Here is a 25,647-nt window from a genome sequence, read left to right on the forward strand (position 1 = left end):
TAATTTTACAGTTGTAGAAACTGAGGTATAAGACAGCTTCTTCATGCAACTGTTTGATAAATATTTATTAGTGGCTGCCCTGAGTTTACACAAGTCTCATGAGCAACTGTCCAGAACTAAGCCCAATCATTGTGGCCTCCGCCCCAACAATGCTGTCACTGCCATCAGCTGCCAGGTCTCCCCAGGAGCCAGGCTGCCCTATTTCCTTACCTCCCTCCATCAGATCTGACACTAAGTTCAGTGGGCCCTTCCTCAGATGTCCGCCCCAGAATCTTCCCAGTCTGCTCGCTCTTTCCCCTGGGTGAGCTCTTGAAGCTTCTCCTCTGTCTCTGCCTCAGGTCTCACCCTCTCTGACATGCTCTCCACCCAGTCGACACCCATCTTTCTAGAATGCATATCAGATGATCTCATTGGCAGCCTCAAATCTCCTGATGGTCCATTCAATCGCTTTCCCAATCTCAGCTTCAGCTGGTCCCATTTCCTCCACTTCCCTTCTCGCAAGCCCACCAGCCAAACCTCACACTGCAGGCCCTTGCTTTTGGTGCTCCAAATAGCACCTCCCCTTTTCTATCCTTACAGATCATACATGCTTTTCGAATCTTAGCTCAAATTCCCGTGCTTTCCTATAGGAATCCTCTCTCTGGCTCAGCAGTCAGCCCTTACCTGTCTCATGGTGAATCCCACACTGGTTCTGATGAGTTGAGTTGAGGCTGTGAGTCCCCTAAGGCTGTGGTCCGGGGAAGCTTCATGGAGGAAGGGTCTTAAGATGGACTGTCAGATTAAAGCCACACTTAGCATTTTTTGAGAACTTACTCTGTGTTGGATGTTATAGCAATGAGCTTTCACATACATCAGCTCATTTATTCCTCATCACAGACTTCCAAGGTGAGTCTTCTGTAGCTACTTCTGTAGATGAAGAAATTGAGGCTAAGAGCATTAAATGTGCACAAAGTATCACAGTTAGTGGGTGGTTTGTGAGAGAGAAGAAGGCTGGTCTCTGGCTCTTATTCCAACATCTAGTCCAAGGATTGAAGAATTAGTATATGGAAGACTACTGTGGTCATCAGCTCATCAGGGCCCTTGGAGGCTCCGCCCCATACACCCCAGAGAGCTGTGGGATTTGAGGAGGAGGCTTTGAGGACTGAGGAAGATGGAAGGATTCTATGCCCTGAAGACAACCTCTTTTGCTGATGATGTCTGACTGCACATTATGGCAGTTGGGGTTGGGCTGGGGACAAGATACCCCTTCTCCACCGGCCAGACCAGAGGGAATCAGCAGTACTTCCCTTCCCTCAACTTCCATCAGGGGTTGCACAGTGTGGTGGTTAGTTGTGCCGCCTCTGCTCGGATTCAAATATCACCTCCTGGTTCTCCCACTAGGCCCCATGAACTTGGAAAACTTGCCCCACCATTCTGAACTTCAGTTTCTGCCCTTGGAAAGTGGGGGAAAGAGCAGAGCCTACCTCATATCATCAGCGTGAGTGTTAAATGAGATCATAATGTACAGTAAATATACCTTTTATAATTATGTGACGCTTGGTTGGATCAATTTGTATTTCCCTGTTGCTGATGGCAGATGGTCTGGGGCGGAGCCTTTTGTACTAAATGGGGCAGCTCCCTGCCTGGGATCACTTTTCCAAGGGCAGGAATCTCCTGTCCTTCTAGCTCCCCCACTTTCCCTCTTGGGGCCTGGCAGGGCCTCCAGCACTCCAGCAGGGAAAGTGGGATTCCAGGGGTGAATTGGGGCAGGAGAAGCCTGCTCAGGGGCCAGGCACAGCAGTAAGTTGTCGGAATGGGACAGGGCTGCTCCAAGCCCAGAGAGCCCTGGGTCAGGCTGGTAAGGGTCAAAGTCCTCTGCATTTGGCATTGAGGTTGGGCAAGAGTCTCATGGCCACACCATGTATCACACAAACCCGGACACTTAAAAAAATTTTTTTTCTTCATTATAGAAGTTGTAGGATTACAGAAAATGTGCGGAAAATAGAGTTCCCATACACCTGCCCCTGTTATTAACATTTTGCATTAATTTGGTAACTTGGTAACAAATAATGAGAGAATATATCACCTAAAATTTCCCCTTTTAATCACATTAAGATAAATGATTCAGTGGTGGTAATTACATACATAATATTGTGCTACCATCACCACCATCCATTACCAAAACTTTTCCATCATCCCAAACAGAAACTCTTTACCAATTAAGCATTCACTCCATTTTCTACCCCCACCCCTGCTCCTGGGAACCTATATTCTAATTTCTGATTATGCAAATTTGTTTGTTCATATCAGTGAGATCATGAAATATTTGTCCTTTTGTATCTGGCTTATTTAACTCAACATGATGCCTTCAAGATTTACCCATGTTGTGGCATATATCAGAACTTCATTCCTTTTCATGACTAAATAATATTTCATCAAATGTATATACCACATTTTGTTTATCCATTCATTTGTTGATGCACACTTGGGTTGCTTCCATCTTGTGGCAATTGTGAATCATGCCACTATAAGCTTTAATTGCAAATATATGTTCCAGTCTCTGCTTTAATTCTTTGGGCAAATCTGGATGCTTATCATTATTATTACTATTGTCCTAGACGCTTTTGAGAGTAAAGCAGTGCTTAGTCATTACACCACAGCTACACACAAAAGATAGCATGTCGTCACCCTGGCCAAGAGCCTTCCACTTTAGGAAGGTAGAGTCCAGGGGCCCCAGAAGAGAACAGACTCCTCTTAGGTCAGTGGGAGAGGAAAACTCAACAGCAGCTGCACCCGAGCCCTTGCAGCTCTCCCACTAGAACTCCTTCCCTACTTCAGGCTAGGCTGCTCCTACCTTCACCACCTGCCTCCAACATCAGCTGTCCCTGGTTCCTGCCAGACTTTGCAGGTGTTTGCCCTCTGCTCTTCGGCACCGTGACAATGTCCATGGATAGGCAACATGAGGGCAGGGACTTGTCCGTTTTTTTCCCTCTGCTGTGCCCCCAAAGCCTGGAGCCTGGCAGAGAGTGGGCCCTTACCGGCAGAACGAGTGAGCGTACAAATTCATCCATCACTTGCTTTCCTAGTACTTGACTACTTGTCAAGTTTACTGACCTGCTGTCCTGCTAGATTATGACCTTCTCCAGGGCAGGAATGGTGCAGTACTAATCTCCGCAGCCCCCATCCCAAGGCCAACCACAGAGTAGGTGCTCAACAGAATTCTGTTGAGTGAATGAAATGGACCTTAGCTGTGTTCTTTCTTCTCTGTCTGTGTCTGCCCCATACCGATGAGCTGTTATGGAGCACTTCAGAGCAGTACCTGGCACGTGGCCTCCCTCTGGCCTGGCCATCAGTCCTGCCGCCTCCTTGAAGCTGGTGGGGTCGCTTGGTAAGGGGAAAGGGAGGACAGGACCCTCAGCCTGTGCCTTGTGTAGGTGGGACCAAGACAACAATTAAATTGAGAAAAGGAAGATTCTCCTGAGGCCCTAGGGCAGGGGACTGTTTAAAAGGTGGGACGGGAGCTAGCTGAGCAGTCGTCTGGGGCACGGCAGACAAGGCAAGAAGGATGATATGGTGAGCTCCCGGGCTGGAGCAGCACGGCGCTAGTGGGCAGTGCCTGAGGAACTCGGAATTGCCTGGTGGAGTCGGAGCCCGGAATTGCAATAGGGTCCTGGGGCAAGGGGCCCGTGTTCAGCAAGGCCCGCCCACCACACCGCTCCGTCTAGCATGGATAGGTAGAGGGCTCCGCCTGGAGCTGAGAACGGCCATTTCACTCCCAGCTCCAGTCCCCCGAGTTGAGCGTAACAGCCTTGGCCCCGCCCACCGAGGCCCCGCCCCCGCCCGCTGCCCGGCCCCGCCCCACAGCCCTGGCCGCGTCTGCTAGCGGCGGGTCCCGCGACGGACCTGCGCAAGCGTACGTGGGACTCTGAGAACCCGGAAGTTGCGTTTTAGGCGCGCGTCACTGGGGCGGGAGTAAGTTAGCTGTAGGAGCGAGGTTGGGATCACCTGGGTCTGTTAAAGGGAGCCTGTGGGGTGCAGGACTGCACCAGATTCAAGGAAGAGGGCTTCCCGGTCTTCTTGCTCTGTAAGGCAAGAGCGGAAAGATCTTAGAATTTTACGGAGAAGGCGTGGGTGGCGGATCCCCAGGATCTGTCAGGTCCCTGACGAGCCTGGGAAATCGCAGTTTCCACTCCGGGGCGGCGGGGTTCCCTGGGGGGAGCCCTGTTGTGATCCCCGGGCCCCGAACTAGGAGCTCAGAAGTCGGGCGCCATGGCGTCCATCCTGGATGAGTACGAGGATTCGCTGTCCCGCTCGGCGGTCCTGCAGCCCGGCTGCCCTAGCGTGGGCATCCCCCATTCGGGTAAGGGAGGGGAGGGCGGTGCTTCCTATCTCGGTTATCCTGGCACCTGCGTGGAGAAAGGGGCGGGCGACTCCAACAGCTCGGGTTCACCTCCGGGATATGCTGTCCGGCGCTAGGCCCCTGATTCTTCTCAGTCTCTCTTGGCCCCCAGCTGGTGGATAGTCGAACTTTGAAAACAACAGGGACAACCGCGTGATCTGGGCCCTGCGGTCACTAGGGTCCTTCTGGGAGGGAACTGGGGCCCAGAAGAGGAAGTGACTTGCTTACAGGGCCCCATTTGGGCTATTGGAGAAATTGAGGATAGGCCCCAGCCTTCTGAGCCTGACTCTTTTCCCCCGCTAGACTCCTTCTGGAGGGGAAAGGGAAAGAATGGGCAAAGGAATCAGTAAAGGGAGAATGTTGGAGGGAAAGAAGAAATGGTCCTAGAGGGAACTTTGTCACTGAATAAATAAAAATGGGGATGGAGTATTTTAGGCCTGGCAAATGCTCTGTGCAGCCTGGAGTTGAGGGGAAATTTTTGTAGAAAGCAGTAAAGAGTTGGCAGAAGAGTATGAAATGCTGGGATATTTTGAGCAATGGTACAGGTATGAAGGAAAACAGCTACAGTTTATTAAACTAGAGAGAAAGCAGCCACAGCTTGTTAAATATCACTAGTTGGAACTGTTCCCTAGGGCTCCCTCTGCCTGATGAGGAGTCTCATCCTTCTAGAGATTCACTGAGAAAATCACTGCCTGAGCAGAAAGGAGGGTAGAGAAGGGAGCTAGACTACTTTAATTGAGCTGGGATTGCTGGGTCAGAGACTAAGTGTGAACCCCCAGATTCCCAGTGCCGCACTCCCACTGGGCACAAGTGCATCATGGTGCAACAGTGTCTCAAGGGTTCAGAGATTCAGCCCTTGAGTGCTGTCAGAAGTGTGGGAAGAGCCCGAGACTCCTACTGGAGAGGTGACTAGCCAGTTAATTGATATAGAATTATTTGTTAACCAAGGTCCTGGGGATAGGAATATGTCAGGAAAGTAGAGAAGAGGCTGCTTTTTGTTGTCTCTCCTTGCCTTTCCTCTGCCTCTTCACCATGACTAACCTCTTTGCTCCTCCCCTGCAGGGTATGTGAATGCCCAGCTGGAGAAGGAGGTACCCATTTTCACAAAGCAGCGCCTTGACTTTACCCCTTCTGAGCGCATCACCAGTCTTGTCGTCTCCTGCAGTCAGCTCTGCGTGAGCCTGGGCAAGGAAACACTGCTCCGGTAACCAAGGGCCCAAAAGGTTTGGGGGTAGGATGTGAACTGGTGGCATTTTTGTCTGGTAACTAACTGCCTAGAGCATTTCTTCTACTCTGGAAGGTGGAGCAGTAGAATTTGGGAGGTTTGGAGGAAATATCCTATTCCTTCCCAGAGAGAACCATTATAGTATAGTGATTATGACTCAAATAGCTTTAGATTCAGATACCAGTTCTTACCAGCTATGGAATCTTGAGCAAGTCACCCAATCTCTCTAACTTTATTCCTTCATCTGTTAAAGGTAGGACCTACTCACAAGTTAGTCAGATCAGTGCAAGGCCTAGAGTCCTTAAAATCCACCATAAGTGGAAATAATATATGATGAAGGTGTCAGTAAAAGTGTATCCACTGGAATAAAAGCTAGGACTCTGTCTCACAAAAATGAATTCTAGAAGGAGCAGTGATTTAAATATTAAAAAATTTTAATGAGTCTATTAAAAGACATTTAATAAATTTCTTTGTCCTTGGGTCAAAGGGAAACCTTCTTACAAAAGCTAGGAGATCCAGAAGCCATGAGGAAAAATATCGATATATTTGAGTATGTAAAAATTGCTTTAAGGCCAAAACAAAAAGTACTATCAGTCAAGTCAAGTCAAAAGATAGAAGGCAAAATAATGTTTGTTTCACAGTGATTTATATCCATGTACCCTTAAAAGTCCTTACAGATTGATAAGAAAAAGACTATTCAGTAGAAAGTGGGGCAAAAAATATGGATCAGCAGTTCATGCAAAAGAAACTCCAAATTCTCATTATACATATGAAGATATTTTCAACCTCTGGAAAATACAAATTGAAATAATAATAGGATACAAGTTTTTAACCCTGTCAGATTTGGCAAAAATTATAAATGGTAATATTCAGTGCTGGTGAAGATGAAGGGAAACAAACTCTCATACATGGCTTATGAGAGTGTAAATTACCACTATCTTTTAGAAAAGTAATCTGATGATTACTATTAAAATTTAAAATATCTGTAACTTTGACCCAGTAATCTCACTTTGGGGAATATGGAAAGTAAAACATCAGTTTGCAAGGGAATAGATATGAAGGTATTGGTTGCAGCATTATTTATGATATGAAAAAGTGGACCCAAGTTCAATGGCCATACCAGAAAATTGTGATGAGATTATGATTCAGTCCTAAAATGGAGTATTACTCAGTTATTAAAATGATGAGTTAGAGCTGCCTCTGTTGGCCCAGTGGATTGTTCACGAAATATCTTTAAGTGAGAAAAGCAAGTTGCAAAAGACTGTGTGTAATATACACATATACACAGTATGAAGGAATTTTTGTAAAAACAGCAACAAAACAACGTTTTTTATGTTATAAGCATGGGGGAGAATGTTAACGTTTTTTTTTTTGCGTAGTTGAGAATGAACAGGAATTGGAAATAAAGTTATTAGTTCTCTCTTTATACTTCTTTGCAGTGATTCTTAGCATGAGCATATAGTCTGAAAATATAAGAAAAATATAATTTATACAGGAGAACCCCTCAAAGTTATTGTGAAGACTGAGGTAATATTAGATTAAACTCTTGGCATGGTGCTTGGTATATAGGAAGTAGCCATTAGCTACTTTCCGATTTTGTTCCTCCTTGCCCCAGCCATCTCTCTTCCCCATTCACTAAAAATCCTTTGACCAGAAGGGAAAGGCTTCTGCTTAGTGACGACTAAGAATGAAGTGGGAGAGTCCCCAGAGCTCAAGGCTCTGTATATGTTTCTGTGTTCTCTTGGGGTTATATTCAGAATTTTATGAATACATGAAGATTTCAGGGAATAAAGTGCTGTGACTTTCATTGCATTTTTAAAGAGGCCTGTGAGCCAAGAAAGGTTAACCGCTGTCTCTGTGTAGAACTGATACTGTGACTCTTATCCCCACAGCATTGACTTGGGCAAGGCAAAAGAGACCAACCATGTGGATCTGGGGCGCAAGGATGATGCCAAAGTTCACAAGATGTTCCTGGACCATACTGGTAAGAAGTAGCAGAGCTCTGAGGAGGGAGGCCAGTGGATAAGTCACTGCTCCAAGGAAGATGGGTGGGATCTAACAGTGGTGGGGGCCAGGAGAAGGCATCTACTAGAGTGCTCTGCTCTCCCACTCCAGGCTCTCACCTGCTGATTGCTCTGAGCAGCACCGAGGTCCTCTACGTGAACCGTAATGGACAGAAGGTACGGCCTCTAGCCCGCTGGAGGGGGCAGCTGGTAGAAAGTGTGGGTTGGAACAAGGCACTGGGCACCGAGAGCAGCACAGGCCCCATCCTGGTGGGCACTGCCCAAGGCCAGATCTTCGAAGCAGAGCTCTCGGCCAGCGAGGGAGGGCTTTTCGGCCCTGCCCCAGATCTCTACTTCCGTCCACTGTACATGCTAAATGAAGAGGGAGGTCCAGCGCCTGTGTGTTCCCTTGAAGCGGAGCGGGGCCCCGATGGGCGTGGCTTTGTTATTGCCACGACTCGGCAGCGCCTCTTTCAGTTCATAGGCCGAGCAGCAGAGGGGGCTGAGGCCCAGGGCTTCTCAGGGCTCTTTGCCGCCTACACTGACCATCCACCCCCATTCCGTGAGTTTCCCAGCAACCTGGGCTACAGCGAATTGGCCTTCTATACCCCCAAGTTGCGCTCTGCACCCCGGGCCTTTGCCTGGATGATGGGGGATGGTGTCTTATATGGAGCCGTGGATTGTGGCCGTCCTGACTCCCTGCTGAGCGAGGAGCGAGTCTGGGAGTACCCCGAGGGGGTCGGCCCTGGGGCTAGCCCACCCTTGGCCATCGTTCTAACCCAGTTCCACTTCCTGCTGCTGCTGGCGGACCGCGTGGAGGCGGTGTGCACGCTCACAGGGCAGGTGGTGCTGCGGGATCACTTCCTGGAGAAGTTTGGGCCGCTGAAACACATGGTGAAGGACTCCTCCACGGGCCAGCTCTGGGCCTACACCGAGCGGGCTATCTTTTGCTACCACGTGCAGCGGGAGGCCCGGGATGTCTGGCGCACCTACCTGGACATGAACCGCTTCGACCTGGCCAAAGAGTATTGTCGAGAGAGGCCTGACTGCCTGGACACAGTCCTGGCCCGGGAGGCTGATTTCTGCTTTCGCCAGCGCCAATACCTGGAGAGCGCCCGCTGTTACGCCCTCACCCAGAGCTACTTTGAGGAGATTGCCCTCAAGTTCTTAGAGGCCCGGCAGGAGGAGGCTCTGGCTGAGTTCCTCCAGCGAAAGCTGGCCAGTTTAAAGCCAACCGAGCGTACCCAGGCCACGCTGCTCACCACCTGGCTGACGGAGCTCTACCTTAGCCGACTCGGGGCTCTGCAGGGCGATCCAGAGGCCCTGAATCTCTACCGGGAAACCCGGGAACGCTTCCGTGCCTTTCTCAGCAGCCCCCGCCACAAAGAGTGGCTCTTTGCCAGCCGGGCCTCCATACACGAGCTGCTCGCCAGCCATGGGGACACCGAGCACATGGTGTACTTTGCTGTGATCATGCAGGACTACGAGCGGGTGGTAGCTTACCACTGCCAGCACGAGGCCTACGAGGAGGCCCTTGCTGTGCTTTCCCGCCACCGTGACCCTCAGCTCTTCTACAAGTTCTCGCCCATCCTCATCCGTCACATTCCCTGCCAGCTGGTGGACGCCTGGATTGAGCTGGGCAGCAGGCTAGATGCCCGGCAGCTCATCCCCGCCCTCGTGAACTATAGCCAGGGTGGCGAGGCTCAGCAGGTGAGCCAGGCCATCCGCTACATGGAATTCTGCGTGAACGTGCTGGGCGAGACAGAGCAGGCCATCCACAACTACCTGCTGTCGCTGTATGCCCGTGGCCAGCCAGCCTCGCTGCTGGCCTACCTCGAGCAAGCAGGGGCCAGCCCGCACCGGGTGCATTATGACCTCAAGTACGCACTGCGGCTCTGTGCAGAGCACGGCCGTCATCACGCTTGTGTCCACGTCTACAAGGTCCTGGAGCTATATGAGGAGGCTGTGGACCTGGCCTTACAGGTGAGCCCACAAATCTTGACCCCAACTAGGGGGGGCCTTTCAGATGCCCAAGGATTGCTGGGGTGGTGGCTAGAGGTAGGGACCTCTGGCTTCAGTTGCAGAGAGGTACTGTAGTGTAGTGGTTAAGAGCACAGACTCTGAAGTCAGGGTTTGAATTCTGGCTCTGTCACTTACTGTGCTGTCTGACTTTGGGTTAGTTTCTGAACCTCTCTGTGCTGTGCCTCAGTTTATTCAGCTGCAAAATGGGCATAATATTATAGTACTTTACCTCATAAGGTGGTTAAAGTTCTGTATATAAAAGCACTTAAAACAGTGCCTGGTACAGATGTTTTAGCTATTGCATAATGGCCTCTATGAGCAAAGGGGGAAGGTGCTGAGCTCTAAATTAACATTTTTCACATGAATCGTCCACTTGCAGGATCACAGGAAGTACATTTTTAAATGCACATTCCTGGGCCCAAACCCAGGACTTACTAAATAAGAGTATCTGAGGGTGGGGCCCCAAATCCATATTTTGGATATATTCCCCAGGTGATTCTTAACTTTTACATAGCTGTGCCAGGGCCCTAAGGCCCATTACTGAGACAGGTTCCTATTCTGGCTCCTGGCATCCCATCCTTGCTTACTGCCAGAAAAGCTTGGAGTCCAGCCTTAGAGGCCTCTTCTTAGGCCCAGACCATCTCTGGGCATCCGTCTCTCCCACAGTCTTATCCTGGGGCAAGGAGGGAGCTGGTCCTAATACCCACAGTCCCCTGCAGGTGGATGTGGACCTGGCCAAGCAGTGTGCAGACTTGCCTGAGGAGGATGAGGAGCTGCGCAAGAAGCTGTGGCTGAAGATTGCACGACACGTGGTACAGGAGGAGGAAGATGTTCAGACAGCCATGGCCTGCCTGGCCAGCTGCCCCCTGCTCAAGATTGAGGATGTGTTGCCCTTCTTTCCTGACTTCGTCACCATTGACCACTTCAAGGAGGCGATCTGCAGCTCACTTAAGGCCTACAACTACCACATCCAGGAACTGCAGCGGGAGATGGAAGAGGCCACAGCCAGTGCCCAGCGCATCCGGCGAGATCTGCAGGAGCTGCGGGGCCGCTATGGCACTGTGGAGCCCCAGGACAAATGCGCCACCTGTGACTTTCCCCTGCTTAACCGTCCTTTCTACCTCTTCCTTTGCGGTCACATGTTCCATGCCGACTGCCTACTGCAGGCTGTGCGACCTGGCCTGCCTGCCTATAAGCAGGCCCGGCTGGAGGAGCTACAGCGAAAGCTGGGGGCTGCTCCACCCCCTGCCAAAGGCTCTGCCCGGGCAAAGGAGGCTGAGGGAGGAGCTGTGGCCGGGGGACCCAGCCGGGAGCAGCTCAAAGCTGACTTAGATGAGCTGGTGGCTGCTGAATGCGTGTACTGTGGGGAGCTGATGATCCGCTCAATTGACCGGCCCTTCATCGATCCCCAGCGTTATGAGGAGGAGCACCTTAGTTGGCTGTAGGAGGGCACTGCCCTGATGGGTAGGCAGGCAGGCAGGCAGGGGCAGCTCTTTGTCCCCTCTTGGGGAAGGCTGCAGCCTAGTCTATGCTCAGTCATCCTGAGACCATCGGGTGTGACCGTGTCGGTGAGTGGGATTTACAGCTTCTACCCACAAGGTGTCAGCTGAGCTCATTCTGCCAGCTTCTTGTGCTGTTCTTCAGACCTGCCTTAGAGCTACTGTACACCAGGCCATCGGCCTGCCCCTCAGCAGCCACCCTTAGCTTGGAGAAGCCAGAAGTCTGATCCTGTTACTGCCCTCCCCACTCCTTCCGTGCATCAACCAGCTCTTTTGTTCTTTTCACTCCCCACACACCTCCCCTCATTTTCTTGAACAAGTTTCTTCCTTCTTTTCATTCTGGCCTCTGGACCTCGAGCTCTTCTCCTGCAGAGGGAGCCCTTCCTGTGGTCTCTCCCTAGCTGCGGAGAAAGGTGTGCCGATGGTGGCTGTGCTCCTGGACTCTGTGTCTAGGGACAGGGTGAGGGATGCAGAGGACCTCAGGAGGACAGTGGGAGGGGGCAGGGCTGGGAGGAGAACATTAAATGTCTGCACTGCACTGGTGGCTCTGGAGTGGATGGCTTTGTTGAGCCTGGGCTGAGTTGTGTGTGGCTGACCTCCAGGAGGGGTTGGGTGCCACAGGGAGGCTGCCAGGGCCTTACCCTCCAGCTTTGGGCCTCAGGCCAAAGACAGAATGGCCTTGACATATTCTTGCTCCCTTGTCCCACCCCACCCCACTCTACCTCACCCTACCCCACCCGACCCCACTCTACCTCACCCCACCCCACTCTACCCCACCCTACTCCACCCCACCCCCACTCACTGCAGGGCTCTGTTGGGAATTACAGTTTCCATCCTAAGACACAGAGCCAGGATGAACTTCCCTCTGGCCGGCAGGTGGTGCTGCTCCCTACAGAATCGTCAGCAGTTAGAGCTACTGATTGCTCTAGTCAATTTTCCACTATTGCTTCCTCAGCCTGTTCCCTCCTTAGTTGAACTAAGAATTTTCTGGGAGTCTCCACTGCCTAGCCATGGTTCTAAGCTCCTCATTCTTCCACCCTCCATTGGCAGTTAAGTATGCTTTGTTTTGCTTGCCCCTTTCTTTGCTAGCCTGGGTTGCTGTCCAGTTGTGTCTGGCTTTGATTGGGCCCCTGCCACTCCCTGGCATTTAACCCTCATGCTGAGCCTAACGTGGGAATTCCCACCCACCCACCCCCAAATTAATTTTTTTTTTCAGGTAAACCTAGCACTTTATTTAGAAAATTAAAATTTCCTATGGCTCTAGGATTTACAATTCACTTTGGTAAACAGGTATTATGATTTTTGTATAAATATAAAAATCATTCTTATTCATGTTTTATATACCTATCAAGTAAATATACATAAGGGGATGGGGCAGATGCATCCTAAAACATCCTAATACCTGTAAACTAGACATCAGTCAGGAAAGGAAACACCTCTTTCTTTAAGCTATAGACATCTTGAGTTTTAAACTTTCTGGGTTGTTCTAATATATTTTAAAACAAAATCAGATTACATTTCTTTAGTAGTGTCTGGAGACTAGGTCCAGGAAGGCCTGGAATGGGTCCTTCCCACGGCATCACCTCCACACCCTTTGCCCCATGGACTGGTGCACACCGCGTACTGCCCGGTGCTATGGGTGTGGTCTACCAGCTGGCCCAGAGAGAAGCAAAATAACAAGTGAGTGTTCCTGGAATAAGGCCAGGCGCAGACCCACCTCGCTGGTGGCTACAGGTTTCTCTCTCTTCCAGCCACATCCTCTCCCAAGACTTTATCTCCATTAAAATATCTCCATTTTATGCCATTCTGGGTAAATCTTACCCTGCCGAGTTCCCCAGCCAGTACAATAGCAGGGTCCCTTCGTGGCCACTGCCAGCTGTAGAGGGCCTGGAAGCAGTACATCTTTACTAAGCCTCAGACTTCTCATCTTCCCCCAGAAGCAAGACTGGGAGCAAATGTGAGGGAACAGAGTCCCATTGGGTAGAGGTCACCCTACTCTTCTGTTTACTCTCCACTATCCCAGGAAGGTTTAAAGAGCTCCTGCTCCCTTTTCTGCCTATGTTTGCTAAGGGTTCCCTCAAACTTAGGCATGCCCATGGCCCCTGTTCCTCATTGCCAGTGAGCATCGAGTCTGAGACCTTGATGTGCCGCAGGGGAGGTCGCTTGCTTACTCATATAAAAAACCAAAAAAACAAAAACCGAGGGCTTCTGTCTGTGCACATACTGGCATAATGAGTACTTAATACATGTTAGTTAAACAAATAGGGCCCCCTTACGCCGTCCCAGAGGGTTTGAGTAAAGCAGCTTGGGACGCCACTACCCCTTCTGTCCTCTCCGAAGACGGCCCATCTGGTCCTAGGCTGCTTCCTCTTTCCTGGAAAAAAGGCCCCAGGCTTCCCTGGCACTGACAGAGTGGGGTTCCGGTGAGTCAGGGCAACGGGAAGCCACAGCTCTTAGATCTCTGGAAACCAAGCAAGGCCTGGAATAGAGGGGAGAGAGAGAAGGCCATCAGGGCTTTGGCCCGGAGCCTGCGGAAGGGCCAGAGAGAGATGGGGGTGGGGAAGCAGTTGCTCAGGCTAGGAGCAAGATGAATGAGCTGCTCCTGGAGCCGTCACTGGAAATAGAAGGAGTGGCCACAGGCAGTGACGCTGGGACCAGGGTAGGAGGCCTGTAAACAAGGAAGCCACCTGGGGGAGATGTAGGGCGGCCACTGGTCCTGGAGAGCAGGTGCTTCCTGAGGCCCGCCCTTGAGAGGGCCCTGGGGGGCTGCCCTGCCCAGTCAGCAGCAGCCACCAGGGGGCGCTGTCAGCTGGGTTCCAGAACCCACCCAATCATTGCCAAGGTTCCTGGGGGCGTGGCCACCAGAGGGTGTGCCTACCCTGGGCCCTGGGCCCTGCTTGTGCACCCTCCTGTCCCCCAGGCAGCTTGGCCAAGGGCACCAGCCTGGCAATGAGGGCACAGGACTTAGAACCTGGCCAGCCTGGGTGTGAGCTCATTGCCCCCGAGCATGCCAGCTTTCGCAGTTCCTGCCCCCACTTCCCCCCAAGTCTCAGGTTGCAGGCTAGGGACTGGCATCACCCCATTGGTTGGGAGGGGGCTCCGAGGCCATCAGGCTCCAGGCTGCCCTTGGCAGTGCACCCCTGGCGCCAGGGAAACAAAAGGTTAGGAGCCCTGAGGGAGTTATCTGGCCCCACCACCACCAGGGAGAGGGGAGGGGTCCAAGAGGGGGCACACCTCTTTTCCACTCCCCCAGCACTGCAGATTCTTCGAGACACTTTCAGAAGCGGAAATTCCCAGAGGTCAGAGGAGGGAAACAGTTAATTCCTTTTATTCAATGGATTCCCCCCTACACGCCTCCCCCAGCTTCCTCCCTCCACTTCCCGCCCCCCCCTGTGTGAACAGGAAGTGGAGAGGAAAAGGCTCTGAGTAGAGCAGCTGGGAGCGGGAGGCAGGGAGTGGGCAGCAGGCTGGGTGCCAGCCCTGCCCCTCATGGTTACTTGCTGGAGGGCCAGACTGCCTGTGGCCTGGGAAAGAACCTGCAGCCCCATTGGCAAGTGGCAGATAAGCTGGGAAACAACCTGATGCCCGAGCCCCCACTCCTCCACCTGCTCCCAGGTCAGGCTGCTGGACTGAGGGTGCAAGGTGCCCTCTGCAACCCCACCCCCACTGCCGGGCTGGGCATCCCGGGGCTGGCAGGCATTTCTTCAGGCAGCCGCTAATTCTGGCACTGGCTCCAGCCACTCAGCCCCTCAGCCCTGCCAGTCCTTTGAAGCTCATGCAGGGCTTCCTGTTTGGGGCGGGCGATGCCAGGGCCCCTCCCCCACCATTGTTCTGTAGAGACCATAGGTCCATCTGTTACCTCATGGTGGGGCCCCTGGGCAGTGCCACATGGGATCAGCCCCACAAAGGGCCCTCCTGGCAGCTTTTCCTATGTGGGTGAGGCTGGGCCCTGTGACAGACTGAGTGGTGGTCAGAGGCAGCCCAGAGTGGGCAGTAAAAGAGGATGCTAGATAGGTCTAGTTGTTGGGCAGCTGGAACCCTCAGCTCTCTCCTCCACTTGGAGCACAAAGATGATGATATTCAGGGGTTCTCTGAATGCTGAAGCCCCCAGGGGAGGGACATCATTCTTATGCCCAGATTCCAAAAGGGGGAACTGAAGCAGAGGGGCAAATTTTGGTATAGGATGGCCAATAAAAGGAGTGCAAATCAAGGGTGTTAACTCCTGTTCTCTGCCCCATGACTGGCTGTTTTCTTCTTCCTGGTCAACTTTGTCTTTTCACCGCTTTCACCTTGAAGTAGACCTCTTGAGTTGAGAGCAGTAATGAATCGTACCAAGGTCATGAGTGGTTATGATGGCTCTGGATTGCTGGCCAGCACCTGAAGTGCACTGAGAACAAGCCCAGACAAGCCTGGCAGTAAAGGGAAGGGGGCTCTGGTCCAGTCCCCAGGAAGTGGGCTGCTGCTCCTGGTTCCCAGGCTGCTATGGTCAAAGGTCTGTTTGTGTTTCCCAGGTGCAGAGGCAGGTGCCGTATATCTCTAGCCCACTTCCCCTGATGTCACAACTCTGCCCTGGGACCTGTTTCCTTACTCGCTTCCCCACCGGACTAGAAGCCCAGGCATGGTCTGCCCCACACCCCTTATCAGATCCTCCAGGGTGTCTCTCTAGCCCAGGACCTCCCTTGTGGCTTTGAGATGATTAGAGCTGAGGAGACCCAAGATAGAGTTCTTAGAGTCTGTTTAACCCTTGTTCAAGAAAAAAACATTCATGAATGTCCAAAACTTAAAATAGATATTCTAGGCTTCTCTGATGGGAGCTGGGGGGAAGGGTGGGGAGGCACCTGTTCACTGGGCCTGTCCTTTCCTTCTCTGCTCCAATCTCTGTAGAATGCCAGGGTACTCAGGAACCCAGTTTGAAAACCACCGAGCTGCCAACGTTACCTCCTGATTTTGCAGATGCTGAATCTAAGATGGGAATTGACTGGCTTATAGCTAGCATGTGGCTGATGTGAGACTTCATCCAGGATCCTGTCCCTTCTCCATGAGATTCATCGTCAATCGCATGAGCCAAGCACTCTCCCAGGCTCTTCTGTCATGCTCATTGTCTGTCTCCAGCCAAAGTGGGTTGAGCTGAGGGCCGGGGAAGTGATCAGGAAGGAACAGGTGTAAATCTCTGCTCTGCCCTTCACCAACTTTCAGTTTAAGTCACATCTCAGTTTCTGCACCTATAAAATATGAATAAATGTAACAGATAAGAGAATGCTGTCAAGCTTAAATGGAAGCAGTGCAGCCTGTCTGTAGAGTTATCCTAGTGTCTGGCACATGAGAATTCTTGTCTGCTCACTTTCTCTTCCCCTTTATTCTGTACTTTATTCCTGTAGGGGCAGGACCCTGTGAGCCGTATTTCAGTTCTTCCCCCACAACCCCCTCTAGTCTCTTTAGGAATTAGAGCAGAAATGGAAATCGGGGCTTACTGGAAAAGGTTTTTCTGGTTTCCTGAAAGATAGTGATGTTAGGAAAGAGGTTCAGGATGCGAATGAGAGAAGCACCCTCAGGCTTGTGGAATGTGGCTAAGATGGGACAGGGTGCTACCTTGGGGTGGGGGGTCTTGTGCTCTTGGAGGAGAGAGGGTACCACTACAGCTTCAGGGGACCGAGAGGACAGACCAGGGACCCTCATGGGTCAACTCATGGCTTGCACAACAGCCTGGCGGGCCGACTGGCACTCTCTTGGGAGCCCCAGAAAGTCCCCCCTTGTCCTCTCTTGACCCTTGACCCCTTGGGCCTGCTGCAGGCCAGAATTCCAGGCAGCTGTCTTCTCTTTTACCTCTGTTCCTGGCTGCTTCCCTCTAAGACTGGGATTCAGCAACACCCCAGTTCCCCCACCTTATAGTACATTCTTTCACAGCCTCTTGGGTGCAGATGTGAGTTTCCACTGGGGCAGCACCCTACAGGAGCCGGTGGAAGTCCTTGGCACAAGCCATAAGGACTGCCAGAGTCTGGCGATCTGAAGTGCCCAGGCTTTACAGGAGAACAATCCCCACAAGTGATCCTGACCTCCAGTTGTCCTCCCAGGTGTTCTGCCTGACTCCATTCCTATCCCAAACCCCAGTAGCTGAAGCCAGGAAAAGCAAATAGAACCTCCTGCCCTCTCTGGCATCTTCTGAGCAGCCAGTGTCTGAAGAATCTTTGATACCACACCACATTAAGCCACGCTGTGCCTTGCGGCACTCCATTTCACAATCAAATATTTCCCTTTGGTTTTCTAGTGGAATTTTTGCTTTTATTTTTTAGGGTTTCTTGCCTTTTTTTTTTTAAGCAATCAGTCTAAATTTGTCATCACACACCCCCCATTTCCGCCCCTAAGGGCCTCCTTTTTATTCCCTGGAATCTGGAAACCATATGTGCAGGCAGAAACCCCCCAGCATCCCCTACCGCACCCTAGCTCAGCCTGGCCTCCACTGGGGCAGCTGGCGAAGAGTCTACACTCCAGGCTGGGGCTGGAAAGGGAGTTTCTCTTTGGACCTTCCCAGCTCAAGGCATGGAGAGGCCATGTGGTCTGGTGGTTAGGACTGGAACACACGGGTTCTGCCCCAGCAATATCTTTGACTAACTCCAGAAGCCTGGGAAAGTCCCCTTAGCACCCAAAGGACTCAGTTTCCCTACCAGCTAAAGGACTCAGAGCTTCACCAGCTAGCTCAACTCCTACCTGCCTTGGTAGAACGTTTTGAGTCAAAATTCCCGTTCAATCGCTTAAGAAACTGTGTGACCTTGGCAAGTTGTCTGATAGTTCTGAACCAAAATTTCCTCATCTACAAATTAGAGACTGTTGTACCTAGTTCCTAGTTATGAGGATTAAATAAAAGCATTCTCAAGGGCCTAGTGCCAGGCATGCTAGAAAAGCTCAATTAACAGTAGTTGTCATTGTTAATAATAACTGAAAATATGTAATGCCGTCAGAGTGTGTCCTTGGCACATGCTGCCCGAAGGCCTGGCCTGTCTGCCCCAGCCTCTCCTGTTCCAGCTGCTCCTTCGACCTTCCCTGGGCCCCCTCCGCCTCTGGAAGGGGCAGGGATGTGTTACCCGCAGTTGTGGATCAGGGCTAAGGCCCTGCTGCTGTCCCTGTCTCCATGACAACCCCAGCCCCTCCCGTCTTTCCTTCCTCAGATGCTTTCTGTTTACTGTAAACAGCTGCCCCAGCTCAGCCCTAGCTGAGGGCCAGCCCGACCCTCTCTGAACTGGGAATGGGCTTGGTGTGAGGCCTGGTTACAGAGTCCTGGGCTCCATGAGGCCTTGAACAGGCGCTGCTGCCACCTTAGTGAGAGAGGAGGGGAGGGGAGGGGAAAGGCCTGTCACCCCAGACCAGGTCAGCCAGGGCCTCATGGACAGGGAGCAGACGGAACAAGGAGAGCATGGTAGACAGGCCTGGGTTCAAATCCTGGCTGCATTTGCTCACTGTGTGACTTCAGACTGGTTACTTAACTTCTCTAAGCCTCTCTCCATTTACTCATTTGTAAGTGGTGATAATATCATCCTCAAAGGATTGGTTGCTGTGCAGATTATCGATAAAGCATGCAAAAACCCCAGCTCAGTGTTTGGCATGTTGCAAGCCTGCAGTGGCTGTTGGTGTTATTATTTCACCTCTCATATTCTCCCTGCCCAACCTGGCATTTCCCAATCACACAAACCTACCTGTGTGCACAAAGCACAACTGTACCAGTCGCAGCATACACAGAAGCCAGGTAAATGAAACTCATACATGTCCATGAAGGTAGAGGAGGAGTCCAGCTGTTTCTCAAGCCCTTACAGAGCCTGAGTGCGACTTTGGAGCTGGGACATCTGAGTGTACAGCCATCACTGGGTCATCCCACGTCCTGCTCCTCCCTCCACTCAGCCCCTGGGACTGCTGCATCACCTCCCAGCTGGCCGCAGTGCAGGAATACAGGTGTTGAAGGCTCTAGGCCCCCTTTCCTGGGTCAAGTTGATAGGGCCAGATGGAGCAGAGGAGCTGTCTGTGATGTGAGCTCCGGGCTCACAGCCCCCAATGGGCCCACATTGGCTTCTTTGATTCTCTAGCATCCTTGGAAGTGTTGGCCGGGCCAGTTAGGAGAACCTCACAGGGTGAGATTTGGCCCTGTCGTTTCCCTCACCACCAGTGCATCCAGCATCCCTGGGACAGAACCAGGGCAGCTGGGGTTTAGGAGGGGCATTCATCGATTTGAGTCATTCCCCGCATTCCCCCATGAGTAAGCGTGGCTCTGAATTTCCAGTCCACCCCACCACCACCACTGCCTGAAGATGCCCTTCGGGGTCTTCCAGGGCTGGGTCCCTTGGTGCGGCCCTTGGGGTGGGTCCTGAGCTCAACTCTCTCCAGAGCAGTAGGTGGTGACAGGAGGCCTGTGGGCCTAGCTGATATTTCTGATCTCTCCCTCTCTTGTCAACACAACGCCTGTTCCTTGCCCCTTGGGAGTTTCTGTCCTCATCCTGGCCTGGGCTGTATGAGAGAGGAGAGGAGCCCCCAGTACTGAAGTCAGCCCCGCGGGTTGGGCTGGAAATCCCCCACTTCTTACCTTGGCCGCTTGAGGAAACAGCCTCCCGGCAGAGCGCCGCCTCCCCGCCAGGGACTTTTCTCCTGGGGGTGACACGGCCTGCAGGGTGGCTCCAGGGACCCCAGCCTCAAGAGCACAGCCCTCACTTCAGCCCACCTAGGGATGAGGGGAGTGTGCTGTCACACTGAGCCCCACCCCCACCCCTCCCCCTGAAACGTGGCGCCCAGGGGCCCTACACCCTACCTGGGGCCTAAGCAGGCCTGAGAGGGTGGGCAGGGAGAAGGGAGACCTCAGGGCCAGTGGGGTCCCAACTGCAGGGTGGGGTCCAGGAGTCTGTCCAGGCCCAAGAGGCTCTGCTCCCAGAGCTCCCCAGCCCCAATCCCACTGCTCCCTTCCCCTCTCCCAGCACCTGACCAGAAGCAAGCTTTCAACAGGACTGAAAGCCCTTAACGGAGTGATGGGCTCTGAACTGTTTTGATTATTAACGTATTTCTGTGTTGATTATACAATTCAGTTAAAACAAATGAAATCTTCTTAAAGTTCAGTTTCTTATTTAGGGGGTGGAAATTAAATATAAATAGAAATCCTCACATTTTCTCCCACCCCTCGAGAAATGGCCTTGCTCACCCCTGCACACCACCCACTGTGGAACCCACTGTCCTGACACAGGAAGGCAGAAAAGCCTCTCAGAGGGGACCGTCCGCCCCGCAGGAGGGTGCAGGCATCAGGGCGGGGCAGTGTGCTGATTTCCTTTTTTGTAATTTAATTAGACAATTCTTTATTTTTTAGAGCAGTTTTAGGTTTATGGACAAATAATGCAGGAAGTAATATAGTTCCCATATGCTCCCCACCCCCCATACACACACAGTTTTCCCTGGTAACATTTTGCATCAGTGTGGTACCTTTGTTGCAGTTGATGACCCAATATTATTATAATCATATTATTAATTATAGTCCATGCTTTACATTAGGGTCCACTCCATGTATTGTAGAATTCTATGGGATATTTAAAAAAAAATTATAAATAAAATTTCCCATGTTAACCACTCTCGGAGCTCATTTTCCTGATATACTGCAAACCACAAATAATCAAGTAACCCACATCTGAAACTCACTTATTTGTTATTGTTGTTAATTTGAAAAGAAACTTGGTCATCTCAGGCAAGGCTGATAGCTACCGTGGTGTTTATTGTGCAGGTCCCACCTCCAAGGCCCAGGCGGCCTGTCCCTAGAACCACAGCACCCCAATGCGGAAAGTGAGAGCTTATTAGGGAAGAATGCCTTGGCCACTGTGTGTGCGCGTGCGCGCCCCAGGTGTGCCACTCAATCAGCACCTCCTCAGTGATGGCCTCTCTGGTCTGCTGGCTGCAGGGGCCTCAGCCACCTGCGTCTCAGCCACCTGCGTCCCCCGTACCGACCAAGGGCCTAAGAATCCTGACATTGAACCAGATACTTTTTCTTCCTTGTGTCCCTCACATCATAACCTTTTATCAGGTGAGCAGGTATCAAGGTATCCACAAGAGGTGGAGAGCCCAAAGCACAGAGGAGTGCAGGGAGTTGCCCACAGTCACCCAGCTGGCCTGGCCCTTGGGTCTCCTTCATGCCCCCACCCTTCCTTGGGCAACTCTCCTTGTGTTCTGCTGCCTGATGGTTCCAAATTCTACTCTGGGAAGAAATAGCTTGCAAGGGCCTTGCGACCTCCATCCACAGCCTGCCTTTCCTGCCCCAGTAGAGAGAGGGCAAGCCCAGGACCCTCTCCCTGTCCTTAGCAATGTGGCCTGGGCCATGGGCAACCCTTGCAGCTGGCAGCAGGGACCCCACGAGGACAGAGTAGGGGTCTGGCTTTTCTGCCAAGGCCAGGGCTGCCCCCTTGACTCCAGCTTGCCTGGAGTAGAGGCAAGAAAGTAGAAAGCTTTCTACTTTCATTCAAAAGCTTAGCTTAGAGAGTGTGGGGGGGGGGAGAAGGGAGGGCTCATCCTCCAGCCCCCCTCCCCACCCCCACCCCCCGCCCTGCACTGACAGCTGTAATCTGCTTGGGAAAATCTTTTTTTTTTTTTCCGCACAGGAAAAAATATTAGTTGTCCCGATAACAAGGAAAACAAAATCCAGCGCAGGGCATCAGAGACTTCCTGAGGCGGAAAACAATGTCAAGGCGCCCAGTGGAGGAGGCCCGAGCTAGGAGGCTCCGGGGGAGCCGAGAGAGGACACTGGTCCAGGCCTATCCGGCCGGTGGGGGAGGGGGATGACAGATCGAGGAACTTGGAAAAAAGATCCCCCCCCAAAACCTTGAAGTCTGGGCTGTTGAGCTATATCCGGGAAATGATTCAGGACCCGAGCACGTCCCTGCGTGGGGCTAGGACCCTCTGCTCAGGTGCTCTCGAGTCTACCTCTCTTCCCTCCTGGTCCCCCAGCCTGTTCTCTTGGGAGGGACCCATGGGCACCCCTCCCTCAGGCTCTCGCCTTGTGTCTGGCTGCAGCTGCTTCTCTGGATAATTCTCCATTGGTGCATTGGTGAGGTGTGGTGTCAACAGGAGGCAGCCTCCTCCATAGGCCCTCCCACGGCCTAAAGGACTCTTGCCCATTCTCTTCTTGAGTTTGATCCCCTTAGCTGGGTCCAAGTCACCCACACTATCTGGCCCAGTGGATGTAGTCTCTGAGTACCGTGGGCCGGGTAAGGAGAGATGAGGACGGGTGAGGCTCTCAGATTTAAAGCAGGGCCCTGTGCTCCCAGCTGGCATTAGTCCTCCAACCCTGTCTGCAAGTGGAGTCACCTGGGGAGCTTTTAGGCCAATTAGATCAGAATCACTAGAGCTGCCTAGGTGGTTCTTGTGTGTAGCCTCTGTTTCATGGCCCTGTGTCCCTCCAGTCCCCTTCTGCCTGATCTGCTTCACCTCTGCCATCAGGACTGGCCCCCTCAGTTTCTGATTGGAGCCCCTCACAAATCACCACCCAGCTGGTGGCCCCTGGAGGGACGCCCGCAGAGTTCCCTACCCAGCTGGAGGTCAGCTGCCCAACTCAATAGGTTCTGGATTACCTCGGCCCCCTCCCTCTGCTCTTTCTCCGTCCCCTTGGGCAATGACGCCCGCAGGCCTTTGTTCTCAGCCAACAGAAGTGTGACCAGAAACCTACCCACAACTTAATTACAGCCCTATTCACTAGTCCTAGGCTGGCCACCATCTTCACTCAACCTGCCCAGCTCTATCACTTGGCATCCGCCCCCCAGCCTGCAGCCCAGGCAAGACCGGTGCAGCTCCTCCCCCCACACCTCTTTGTTCCTTCTCCCACAATGCTTTGTTGTCATTGTCAGCTTTGTTCCTTCTCCCACAATGCTCTTGGTCCTTGCTCTGCGCGAGGTCCCAGAGCCGGGGAGGTCCAGGCTCTGCGCACAGAGAGCTGTACTATGCCAACTCCTTGAGGTCAGAGACCATTCCAATTCATTTGTTTCCTGAAGATCACTTTATTGCACGTGTTTTAGGAGTGGAGCGCCCTGGGAAGGAAGCAAGGAGAGGACATATGGCAGGCCCCATCTAGGTGGGCCCCTCAAGGGCTGGTACCTTGGGACATGATCCAGGGATTTTGGGGAGGCCTTGGTGATGGCTGCTGCTACCGCCTGTGCTGTCTCTTTTGGCCCCGGGCCCACGTATCCTTATAAGTAGCTGTGATGATTCAGTCCTTTTCATCCATGAAATCTTGGTGCATCTGCTCCAGCTTCCTGAAGGCAGCAAAGTACAGGCCATGCCCTCCAGCGTTAGCAGGAGGCAATATTCCAGCACCTGCTGGTTGTGCTTGTGCTGCCTCTACTTCAGTTCAGGCCCCTGTGGCCTCTTGCCATGGAACTGGGCCCAGCAGTGTGCACTGGGAGGTACCCTAGAGCTGCTGTGCACCTGGCAGGCAGGCCTGGAATGGGCTGCCGTTCCTGAAGACTTTGGTGAGGGCTCACCGAGTGGAGCTGGTGGTTGTAGTTGCAGCAGCTTTGCTCATAGTTGAGTACATGGTACACCTCACTCGGCTCCACAAAGCGGCGATGCAGGGCTGGGTTTGCGGTTGGGGGGCAGGTCTTTAGACTTAGTGAAGAAAGCTCTGTTAACTTCTTCAGAGCTGGTATCAGGATACATCCCCAGCAGTTCATGGTAGTTAATGGGGCCAGACCACTGCCCAGCAGCTACTCCAAGGAGGCATTTGGGCAGTGGGGCCATAGCTGGCACATGGGAAAATAAGGGAGGCATGGTGGCAGGTGGGCAGCTGTCCCCACCTCTGACCCAGGGATCTGGGGCCCTTCCCCAAGCTGGCTTACGTATCTGATTTGATTCTCTACAAGCATGCACCAGCCATCTACTAGGTGCTGGGTTTGTGGGGATGTGCACTTGGAGGAAGCTACAGCCTTTGCTTTCAAAGGCCTTCTCAAGACATAGAGAAGAACTCGGAACAATCACATTTGTATTCCCGGTACTTGCCCCACCAGCACATGGGGGTATTGCAACCACTCCACAAATGTGTTTGAATGGACACTTATTTCTTCTAAGTGGGGCATAGAATGTCCCTCCCCTGGCAGATAAAGGGAGACATCTCAGGGGTGAGAGAGGGAGGGGTTCCAGATGTATCAAATGTCTTGAATGTTGAAGTGGGAAGATAAAATGACTTGGGCGGGATGGGGGTGGGGAGGACTGCAGTCTAGCTTTACTGGGGTCCCTTTTGGCTCCTGGTCAAGCCTTTATCAGCGGAGGGGTGGGGGTGGGGGGGCTTGCAAAACTCCAGGGTCTGTCCAGAGGGCGTGTGGCACGCCATCCCTTTTGTCCAAATTGTCTTGCCCATCTGGAGGATCACCATACTGGGAAGCAGGATGACGGGGCAGACTTTTCCCTTCTCAAGGGGCCTTTTTGGCCTGGGATTCCCAGTGGTCTCCCCTTTCCCTCTGGAGAAGCCAAGCCCAGCCCCACTCACCCATCACAGCGTTTTCCAAACAGGTGGAGGATACTACTAGACAAGTGGCCACCTGGCTGAGGGAGAGGGGAAGCCCCAGTGTACATCCCCGGGGCTTCTGTCTCTCTAGGGAGAAACGGTTGGCAGAGAGGCCACTGCCTGCTCCACACGGCCTACACACTGACCCTTGGCCTGGGCAGTGGGCAGCAGGCTTCAGGAGTTTGGGGTAAAGAGACTTAGAGGGGAGGGGACCAGTCCCAGCTGCTTAACTGTGGGTACTAACAGGACACGCCGGGGGCAGCCGAGATTGGAGGGGGGGCACCACCACCTGCTTTTCCTTGTTTTGTTTTCAGGGCACTAATTACTGTGCTGAGCTCTGAGCTGCCTAATGAGGCCGTTTGGATTTCCTGTTGTTCTGGCTTCCCAAGACCCTTAAAGGGCCAGCATCGCACTAGGAGCATACCCTGGGTGGGACAACAAACCCTCTGGTGGGGGTGAGCACAGAGGGGCTATCCCTGAATGTCAGGGGCCAGTGAGGGGCTGGTCCAATACTTCCTGGCTGCCCCCCCCCCCCGTCCCCCGGTGGTCACAAGTGCCAGCACCGGAAGCAGGAGCTTCAGAGCTGTGTAGCATGGCTCAGGCATGGGGTGGGGAGGGGGAAGCAAGGAAGCCAGGGCTGAGAAGGAAAGGCTGGTGATGTCACCAGTGCCCAGACTGTGAGAACCACTGCAGCACCAGGCAGGAGGAAAAGGCCGTGAAGTCCTGTCCCCCCCACCCCCACTCTGGAAAATAAACACTTGTTGTCTAAGCCGCCTGGACTACTTCCTATGGGGCTGATTTGCAGGGATAGAGGCCTGAGCCCAGCTTTGAGCAAAGGCCTTTGGCCAAGTTGGATGGAGAAAGGCCTGTAGGTCCGGCTGCGTTCATCCCTTCCGCCCCTGAGGGCTCGCCTTCGCGCAGCGGCGCCCGAGCAAGGCTGGGCTTGCAGACCTGCAGATGGGCCGCAGGACAGGTGGGGGGTGGGGGGTGCCCATCTGCCGGCCTGAGTCTCCCTC

General features: G+C 52.7%; 1 protein-coding gene and 1 pseudogene across 1 annotated transcript; one reads left to right on the plus strand and one right to left on the minus strand.

Annotated features, from left to right (window-relative positions):
• The first annotated feature begins 3,859 nt into the window (after positions 1-3,859).
• Positions 3,860-11,665, plus strand: VPS18 (VPS18 core subunit of CORVET and HOPS complexes). The gene is made up of 5 exons (XM_077127472.1): positions 3,860-4,339; positions 5,441-5,582; positions 7,496-7,587; positions 7,719-9,589; positions 10,348-11,665. The coding sequence occupies exons 1-5, from the start codon at positions 4,249-4,251 to the stop codon at positions 11,071-11,073; spliced, it is 2,922 nt and encodes a 973-aa protein (XP_076983587.1). The 5' UTR covers positions 3,860-4,248; the 3' UTR covers positions 11,074-11,665.
• Positions 11,666-23,122: 11,457 nt separating this feature from the next.
• Positions 23,123-23,967, minus strand: LOC143655118 (dnaJ homolog subfamily C member 4 pseudogene; annotated as a pseudogene).
• Positions 23,968-25,647: the final 1,680 nt, after the last annotated feature.

The sequence above is a fragment of the Tamandua tetradactyla genome, chromosome 14, assembly GCF_023851605.1.
Source record: "Tamandua tetradactyla isolate mTamTet1 chromosome 14, mTamTet1.pri, whole genome shotgun sequence".
Taxonomy (NCBI): Eukaryota; Metazoa; Chordata; class Mammalia; order Pilosa; family Myrmecophagidae; genus Tamandua; species Tamandua tetradactyla.

Bases quoted from the DNA above. Each gene is read 5' to 3' on its own strand.
- VPS18 (XM_077127472.1), top strand. From the start codon at position 4,249: ATGGCGTCCATCCTGGATGAGTACGAGGATTCGCTGTCCCGCTCGGCG. The intron at 4,340-5,440 runs GTAAGGGAGGGG...CCTCCCCTGCAG, and splicing joins CGTGGGCATCCCCCATTCGG to GGTATGTGAATGCCCAGCTG. The intron at 9,590-10,347 runs GTGAGCCCACAA...AGTCCCCTGCAG, and splicing joins CTGTGGACCTGGCCTTACAG to GTGGATGTGGACCTGGCCAA.